Raw genomic sequence first — 10,608 nt, forward strand, 5'->3', positions numbered from 1 at the left:
AACTCCCACATACACTAAGGTGTAACCTACAATTTACAGTAATTGTCAGCAACCCTTTAGCCATAGTTTACATCAGAACATCCCTCCAGTGGACACTGTTATATTGACAACACAAGTCTTATTCATACACAATGACACAAGGACTTGTCATTCTGATGGCACTGACATGTTCATTGACACAGATATTTACTTTTGAGAGATGAACTAAGGATTTTGAGCAAGAGACTGGCTTTTGCAGGTAATGGTGTTTTGCTATTTGTGCGAATTGTTTTGAGAAATGTACTTACTATTTTGCAGATGTGGAGGATGATTCGAGAAATGTACCAAAGCGACTGAGAAAAACTGCAAGAGAAAACAAAAATAATGGCAGTGTATAATGTCATATCTGACAAAAACTTCATAGATAGACAGACAGAGAAATAGATAGATAGATAGACAGATAGATAGATAGACAGATAGATAAATATATAGACAGACAGACAGACAGACAGACAGAAAAATAAACAGATAGATAGATAGATAGATAGATAGATAGATAGATAGATAGATAGATAGATAGATAGATAGATAGATAGATAGATAGATAGATAGATAGATGGATGGATGGATGGATGGATGGATGGATGGATGGATGGATGGATGGATGGATGGATCATGGATGGATGGATGGATAGATAGATAGATAGATAGATAGATAGATAGATAGATAGATAGATAGATAGATAGATAGATAGATTTATTTCCCCTTTTGTTATATTCATACACACAAACTTTGGCCCAAGTGCAAGTTTTGAAAAGCATATAAATGCTAATCCTTCGAGAAAATGCTAGGAATGCTAGTCATGATTAATTGAAAAATAATGAATAATAGAAACAACGAAAAAAAGAAATACCTATCAAGACTTTAATTGTGTGATAAACTAAATTATGATATCAGAAAAAAACTAATATTATGGAAAAGAGGGGTAAAAAAAACTGTCCGTCTGACAAGCACGTGTTTCCGGACTGCCTCTGTTGACTTCCGGGAACATGGCGAACACCGGGGCGGCGGACGACCACTGGCGGAGTGCAAGGGGAGAGTAGCGGAAGGCTGGACACCCGGAGGTTACGGCCCTGAGACACGAGTCCGCCGCGGCGACAGGAGCTCATGAGTCGGGATCGAGATCACGGAGAGAAATAGCTCCGGCCTGGCAGCTTTACCTTCACCTGACAACCGCTGACTTTAGCTCTGGGGAAGGAGTCGCGCATGTTGATCAAGCCCGGATCGCAGCAGATCCACGCACTGTATTAGCCGTAGTTTAGTTGATATAACTCTCAGCGTTTCGCAAAACAACCGCAGCTTCGGCTGAACGCGTCGGTGCAGCGGCTCGGCTCTGCTCCTCTTCCGGGGCCTCAGCAGATGCTCCATAACTCCAGCGCTTACATCTCTCAGTCCCCTTGAAGCCTTCATTAAACTGCAGTTTTTGGACCCACACCGCTAGACATTGACTCGATTATCCTCGGCGATAATACTGCCAATGCCACCGACTCCCGCGGGCACATCCATCCTCCTGACCCTGCACCTCCATCCATGCGCCATCCTATGAGACAAACATGTAAGCCTGCTTTTAACCACTATCATGCGAGCTCTTATGGCAGAATTGTGAGGAAATCTCCCGAAATGCATGTTTGAGTTGTTTTACCTGAAATAATCTAACACCTTAAAGGATTAGTTCACTTTTAAATAAACTTTTGCTGATTATTTACTCACCCCCATGTCATCCAAGATGTCCATGTCTTTCTTTCTGTAGTGGAAAATAAATTAAGGTTTTGGATGAAAACAGTCCAGGGGTTTCCTCCATATAATGGACTTCAATGGGCTCCAAACGGTTCACGGTCCAAATGACAGTTTCAGTGCAGCTTCAAAGGGCTTTAAACTATGAATAAGGGTCTTATCAAGCCAAACAATCAGTTTCTGTGAGAAACCGAGCAGTATTTATGCTATTATTTTACCTCTTATCAGACGAACGTGATCGTCTCTGAGCTCCGCCATAACTTCCGCCAAGTGAGGTCAAAATACGAGCGCGGTCGTAGATATATACGTAGATGCCTCATTAGCGCCTGCACGGATCAGTAGAATGAGGCATCTATGATCGATATATCTATGACCACGATCGTTAGGGGTGTAACGTACACAAAACTGACGGTTCGGTACGGATTCGGTACAGCAGTTTTACAAAATTGCTTTTTTATTAATTTTTATTCAACAGTGGTTTAATGAAAACCATTGTGTATGTCCTTAAATTAATCAGTTATAACTAAAAGTTTCTTAAAGATAATGCTGTAAACTATATAGGGAGCCCTTACTAACATATTGCTATTAAAGATTAACAACAGAGCCCAAACTTTTAGCCTAAATTCAGTTGCTATTTATTTTTAGATATAATAATCAACACTCATAAGCTTCACATAAGGCAGTTTTTGCATTAACTTCTAAATCGAATTATTATTATTTTTTCTCCAATTTGTTGTTGAAATATAATCATTTAGTGGCTGTAATTTTCATGACAGGTTTATTTAAACATACATTAAATAAACAAGACATCACTAACAGGCTAAGTAGTATATAATGAATATATATAGGCTAATATAATGAATATATAGGCTAATATAGGGCATGTATTCAGTGAAAGAGTTAATCTCTCGTGAACTCACAGCTACTGAATGACTCTGAGGTAAACGTGATTCTACTTTACAAGCTGTTTTATTGTCTTTCCGCGGTTGAAACACCGATGGAGCGATTACACAACATATTATACGTTTCAGTAAGTTGTAATGTATCCTCAACATACCTTAAGATATTAATTTATGTTTATTCTTTAGAAGAGATGATCGCGTTCACTCGCGCACTGCCGCTTGAAGTTGAACTGATACTCGTCTATCAGTCACGTCACATTAAAGAGCGTTAAAACGGCATTTATCGTTTGAATTTCGTGATAAAATGGACTGAATACTCAATATGTTTGTGTGGGAACTAGGATTGAAGTGTGTTCCGCGCTTTAAACAAGCCGACGGTTCAATACGTATATATAATATATAATATAATATATATATTATAATAATATTATAATAATCAACACTCATAAGCTTCACATAAGACAACCAATACGAATACGTGTACCGTTACACCCGTAACGATCGTATTTGACCTCACTTGGCGGAAGTTATGGCGGAGCTCAGAGATGATCATGTTCGTCTGTTAAGAGGTAAAATAATAGCATAAATACTGCTCGGTTTCTCACAGAAACTGATTGTTTCGCTAGATAAGACCCTTATTCATCATCTGGTATCGTTTAAAGCCCTTTGAAGCTGCACTGAGACTGTCATTTGGACCTTGAAGCGTTTGGGGCCCATTGAAGTCCATTATATGGAGAAAACCCCTGGAATGTTTTCATCAAAAACCTTAATTTCTTTTCGACTGCAGAAAGAAAGACATGGACATCTTGGATGACATGTGGGTGAGTAAATTATCAGCAAAAGTTGATTTAAAAGTGAACTAATCCTTTAAGATGTCTCAAGATGCACACCTGCAATGTTTTTTTTCTAGGGCACGTTTATAAAAGTCACTTCAATAATTGAACTAAGATCTAGCTTAGTCTAAGCCCTGTCTGTGAAACCGGGCCTTTATGTTTAGTCTGTTTTATAGGGGTATATGTTATCAAGACAAATCTGCCACTGTGAAACTATTGAAGAGAATGCTCGAAGTTTCGGAAATGAAAAAAACATCTGTCATTGTTTACCTTCTCCTCTTTCTTTCTTCTGTGGCACACAACATTTAGGAGCTGTCAATCTCCAACGCATTTATATAACCATATTCAAGTCTATACTCCAGTCTTCAGGTCACATGATCCTTCAGAAATCATTCTAAAATGATGATTTGCTGCTCGAGAAACATTTCTCATTATTATTATTATGGTTGAAAACACATTTTTTGGAAACTGTGATGCATTATTTTTATTTAAAAATGCATTAAAGCTGCACTATGTAACTTTTCCGTCCGCTAGAGGTCGCCTATTCAAAACAAAGATGACGCCACGTTTGAGCGCAGAATCTTGGGACATGTGGTCTTCACCTCACAGCCGGTGGGAAAGAATCGGGACAGGACTCGGGCACAAATCATGTTTATGGATGTGATTATTAACGTTACTGTAGCAGAAGCAGAAGCAGAAGCAGGAGCGAGTGTTGTGGAGCTGAGGAACCGCTGGAGCGATTGATAATAAGATGAACGCAACACACGCCTCGCGAGCAGCTGGACTTTTATTATGACACAATCGCCGGTGCCATTTCCGTTTTTCCGGTCATGAGTATGAGTAGGTCTGTCACAATAACTACTTTTTGTTTCGCGATATATCGTCCCAGAAATAATTGCGATAAACGATATTATTGTCTTTTTAAGACTATTTTATGCCACTGGATATATAATCTTAATATAACAGCATAATAATGCAGGTAGACCTACACACTTTCAAATGACAACCTTTTAATTCTTTAGATCAGTGGTTCTCAAACTTTTTATACCAAGTACCACCTCAGAAAATAGTTAGTACCACCATAATGACCAACATTAAAATTCAGTAGCGTGGTAGGACTAACTGTTCAGCTAAAGCTCTGCACAGTTAAAAAACGAGGCAGTTTATTCCTAATAAGAATGTTTTGTTGTCAGCCACTTTAACATTGTCAATACACAGTTTGTACATTAACACTGCACTGTGCTTACATACAGTTAAATAAAATAATTTAATAATGATTCAATTAAAATGTGTTATAAATTTAGATTAAACTGTACTGTACTTAAATGTAAAAAAAAAAAAAAAAAAATTTTTTTTTAAATTTATTGTTAATTTATTTATTTATTCCTCTGCGTACCACTAGAGGCAGCCTGAGTACCACACTTTGAGAACCACTGCTTTAGATCATGGAAATTAAGGGTAAAAAATATATTATCCTAAATAAAAAAATGTAATAAATAGTAAATAAACATTTTCCCTTGTGAAACGGCTTTAACACTCGTTGACATTTATATGTGTAGCGGAACAGGGGATTGCGGCTTTGAAATCGAGTCCATTTGGGCTTATTCTTCCAAACTGTCAGTAGTTGTGAGGAAAACACTATAACGCCTCAAATGGCGGCTTTTCGTCACCTGTGGATAACTGCTCTGAGTATGAAGAAACTGCCCTAGAACCACTTTCACCTCCGTCAAAGAAAACATACAAGATGACGGCACAATCGAGTAAAATGTTGGTGACATTCATTATCATGTAAACATAATGGGCGATATATTGCATCACACAAAATTATTTAGGTCATGTATATATATTTTGCGATATATTGATTATTGCGACAGGCCTAAGTATGAGATAACGCAGCTCTGTTGATCATATTAGACACATCTGAGTGTGTTAATGATGTGATGACGTTACTCTGTGTGTTCTCTCAGCGGCTGCTATGACACTTGTTCACACTGCAGTGAGAGTAAAGCGTTTCTGCAAAATAAAACCGGAAAACGAGGCTAACGCAGATATGATGTCATCGACAGGCGACGCCCTCACACGTCCCGGTTCCTCGGTTAAAATAGCAATTTCTCACGATTTACAAATAGTTGGAAACATTTGGGATATTGTAAGTACTCAACTGAACAAAATATATAACACTGGCCTAGTGGTTTTTGGATATTTTACTGCAAAAATGTTACATAGTGCACCTTTAAAGTTGTTCATATGTGTATATATTCCAATATTAACTAAGAAGTTACAAGGAATATATGCCCCTTTTAAAAAATGTATGTAGGACCGTTGAAATTAACTAGTGAAATCACACACACACACACACACACACACACACACACACACACACACACACACACACACACACACACACACACACACACACACACACACACACACACACACACACACACACACACACACACACACACACCAACCAGAGGAAAAAAAACCTGTTGCAGGTCCGACTGACTGAGAGCCTGTTCGGATGAGCCGCTTCATTGAGCTCAAATATATTAACGCCGCATTTTATTCTCAGTAACGCTAACGCCGTTGTAACGGGAGAAACAGCAATTCGTTTAATTACTCGTTACTGAAAAAAAGAATTCCGTTAGTAACGCCGTTTATCTAGAACACCGTTATTCCCATCACTGGGAATACGCGACCTTTAGCGGACGGAAAAGTTACATAGTGCACCTTTTAATTAGTTTTTTAATCAAAATAATGCATCATTAATCAAGGTTATTAAAAGTAAAAAAAAAACAACAACAGCAACAATGGGATTGGTAATAGCATACCTTTCGTACCAAACCATACGTAACTTCAGTGTTTATTTCCATAATAAGGCTAGTTGCTGTTTAAATAACTGCAATAAGTATTATTCCAAGTCTGAAGACATACAATAGCTTTTTGTGAGGAACACATTAAGCTTGAAGTTGTTAATCACAGAAAATCTCGCTTGACGGCTGTTTTGAGTTCAGCAAGTAACAAGGTCAAACGGGTTGGGCTGAGTAAATGAAGACGGGGGGGAACTGTCTCTTTAAAGGGGACACGTGGTGGAAATGGCATTTCAAATAGTCAAATGTGATGATTCTGGAAGGTGACCACTTTCATGGCTGACCGTTGATTCGTTAATGGGATCAGTGTTTCCATAGTGATAGTCCAACCATTGACACACCAACATGAGGCAATGACAGCAGATGCATTTATAATGGCAGTCTCTGTTTAAAGCAGTTAGTAATGCAATATTCAATATTTGGATTAGTGCTCGTTTGATATGTATTTCAGTGCTTTAGTATATTTTGGTCCCTCTGATCCTGAATATGTGATTACACTACTGGTTTTGAAAGGCTTTTATGCTCACCAAGGTTGCATTGATTTTATCAAAATACAGTAATATTGTGAAATATTGTTACTGTTTAAAATAACTATTTTCTTATTTAATACATTTTAACATGTAATTTATTTTTCCTGTGATGGTAAAGCATCATTACTCCAGTCTTCAGTGTCACATGATCCTTCAGAAATCATTCAGATATGATTATTTGATGCTCAAGACAAGTAACGCTTATTATTATTATTCTTGAAAACGGTTATGTTTTTGTGCAAACCATAAAACATTTTTCAAACAACAGTTTTTACTTGAGAATGAAATCTTTTGTAACATTAGAAATGTATTTTATACCTTTGATCAATGTAATGCATCCTTTCTGAATACAAGTATTAGTTTATTTTCGTAAAGGGATGGTTCACCCAAAAATGAAAATGACTCCATGATTTACTCGCCCTCAAGTCATCCTAGGTGTGTATGACATTCTTCTTTCAGACGAATACAATCTGAGTTATATTAAAAATGTCCTGGTTAATCCAAGCTTTATAATGACAGTGAATGGCTGTTTCTGTTTTGAAGTCCATAAAATTGCATCTATCCATCATAAAAGTGCATCGATCCATCATAAGAGTGCATCCATCCATCATAAAAGTGCATCTATCCATCATAAAAGTGCATCTATCCATCATAAAAGTGCATCGATCCATCATAAGAGTGCATCCATCCATCATAAAAGTGCATCTATCCATCATAAAAGTGCATCCATCCATCATAAAAGTGCATCTATCCATCATAAAAGTGCATCTATCCATCATAAAAGTGCATCCATCCATCATAAGAGTGCATCTATCCATCATAAGAGTGCATCCATCCATCATAAAAGTGCATCTATCCATCATAAAAGTGCATCTATCCATCATAAAAGTGCATCCATCCATCATAAAAGTGCATCTGTCCATCATAAAAGTGCATCCGTCCATCATAAAAGTGCATCTATCCATCATAAGAGTGCATCCATCCATCATAAGAGTGCATCTATCCATCATAAAAGTGCATCTATCCATCATAAGAGTGCATCTATCCATCATAAGAGTGCATCCATCCATCATAAAAGTGCATCTATCCATCATAAGAGTGCATCCATCCATCATAAAAGTGCATCTATCCATCATAAAAGTGCATCTATCCATCATAAAAGTGCATCCATCCATCATAAAAGTGCATCTGTCCATCATAAAAGTGCATCCGTCCATCATAAAAGTGCATCTATCCATCATAAGAGTGCATCCATCCATCATAAGAGTGCATCTATCCATCATAAAAGTGCATCCATCCATCATAAGAGTGCATCTATCCATCATAAGAGTGCATCCATCCATCATAAAAGTGCATCTATCCATCATAAAAGTGCATCTATCCATCATAAAAGTGCATCCATCCATCATAAAAGTGCATCTGTCCATCATAAAAGTGCATCCGTCCATCATAAAAGTGCATCTATCCATCATAAGAGTGCATCCATCCATCATAAGAGTGCATCTATCCATCATAAAAATGCATCCATCCATCATAAGAGTGCATCTATCCATCATAAGAGTGCATCCATCCATCATAAGAGTGCATCTATCCATCATAAAAGTGCATCTATCCATCATAAGAGTGCATCTATCCATCATAAGAGTGCATCCATCCATCATAAAAGTGCATCTATCCATCATAAAAGTGCATCTGTCCATCATAAAAGTGCATCCATCCATCATAAGAGTGCATCTATCCATCATAAAAGTGCATCCATCCATCATAAGAGTGCATCTATCCATCATAAAAGTGCATCTTTCATCATAAAAGTGCATCTATCCATCATAAAAGTGCATCTATCCATCATAAAAGTGCATCTATCCATCATAAGAGTGCATCTATCCATCATAAGAGTGCATCTATCCATCATAAAAGTGCATCCATCCATCATAAAAGTGCATCTATCCATCATAAAAGTGCATCCATCCATCATAAGAGTGCATCCATCCATCATAAGAGTGCATCTATCCATCATAAAAGTGCATCTATCCATCATAAGAGTGCATCTATCCATCATAAGAGTGCATCCATCCATCATAAAAGTGCATCCATCCATCATAAAAGTGCATCTATCCATCATAAGAGTGCATCTGTCCATCATAAAAGTGCATCCATCCATCATAAGAGTGCATCTGTCCATCATAAAAGTGCATCTTTCATCATAAAAGTGCATCTATCCATCATAAAAGTGCATCCATCCATCATAAAAGTGCATCTATCCATCATAAAAGTGCATCTATCCATCATAAAAGTGCATCTATCCATCATAAAAGTGCATCCATCCATCATAAAAGTGCATCCATCCATCATAAAAGTGCATCTATCCATCATAAAAGTGCATCTTTCATCATAAAAGTGCATCCATCCATCATAAAAGTGCATCCATCCATCATAAAAGTGCATCTATCCATCATAAGAGTGCATCTATCCATCATAAAAGTGCATCTTTCATCATAAGAGTGCATCTATCCATCATAAAAGTGCATCCATCCATCATAAAAGTGCATCCATCCATCATAAAAGTGCATCTATGAACTGATGAAAAGATGCACTTTTATGATGGATAGATGCACTTTTCTGTTTTTAAAGTTTTGTATCTGGATCAACCTTACAATCATAATAATTGTATTGTTGTGTTATGAAAGTTCATAAACACATCTTAATTCATAAATTAGGTCTGATTGAGATGTGAGGATGGGATATCCTCTCCTCCGCTCAGCCTCTGATGGAAAGGGCACATCAGTCTGACAGTTCTCAGGTTACCGTCTATTTCTGGAGCAGCTCCTGCCTTCATTAGTGTGGAGATGAGTTTTTATAAGTTGCATCTCACGGGTTCAGCACTAGTAGAAATCTGCTGTATACAAGATCATTTGGACTATGAAGTGTGTTTAATAAAGGATGTGTTTTCTGTTTGTAGGAGTGTTCTCTTGAACTTCACTGTTGGACTACCCTGTATACCATGCTGGGGCTGCCTATTCGCTCTGGCCTCTTAACCTGCAGGAGATTCTCCTCGGCCCACCAGCCTTCTCGCCTACTGAGTCTAGGTGCTCTTACTAGTATGTACACCACACGCATGTATAGCGGTGGTGGGGGCAAGCCAGGCCGGCGCATCAGCCTGATGGGAGGAGGGCCGCCCATGCTGGAGAACCACCATCATCCACTCCCTCCACATCACCCTCATGCCCATCAGCCTCCGAGCTACCCACCCGTTTATCAAGCCCGTATTGATGCCCACCGGCCCCATTACCAGCACTACCACACGCACCCTCAAGTCGCCCACCTGCCCCCTCCGCACTACCAGCCCCATGCGCATTTGCACCACGGCAAGAAGAAGACCTGGAACTTCATCCATGAGAAGATGAGCTACGACACCTTCTTCACCATGAAGCGTCTGATCGACCGCTCGCGCACCGTGGATGAAGTTCTCCGCTGGGTCACGCAGAATCCGGGCAAGATCTCGCACAATCATTACCCCATTGCCCTACAGAAGATCGGTCAGCTCCTGGTTCTGCAGCAGGCTGGAGGTCAGGCGGGTGGAGGCGGTGGTGGAGGAGCGGGCGAAGGAGCCTTGCCAACGCCCCCTGTCGCAGGTTCGGGGGAGAACGCTATACGACACATTCTGGATAATCAGGACTTTCAGACTCTGTGTGATGCCAT

The 10,608-nt window shown here is 38.9% G+C and overlaps 1 protein-coding gene across 1 annotated transcript in view; it reads left to right on the forward strand.

Annotated features, from left to right (window-relative positions):
- Nucleotides 1-1,013: 1,013 nt before the first annotated feature.
- The window catches only part of fastk (Fas-activated serine/threonine kinase), a 44,164-nt gene continuing 34,569 nt past the window's right edge, over nucleotides 1,014-10,608 (forward strand). The window contains exons 1-2 of the mRNA XM_079819303.1: nucleotides 1,014-1,595; nucleotides 9,869-10,608. The exon at nucleotides 9,869-10,608 is cut by the window's right edge and continues 68 nt beyond it. Coding sequence (XP_079675429.1) covers nucleotides 9,911-10,608 — 698 coding nt within the window. The 5' untranslated portion in view covers nucleotides 1,014-1,595; nucleotides 9,869-9,910. The remainder of the gene's footprint in view (nucleotides 1,596-9,868) is intronic.

The sequence above is a fragment of the Gobio gobio genome (assembly GCF_949357685.1).
Source record: "Gobio gobio genome assembly, chromosome: 6".
Taxonomy (NCBI): domain Eukaryota; kingdom Metazoa; phylum Chordata; class Actinopteri; order Cypriniformes; family Gobionidae; genus Gobio; species Gobio gobio.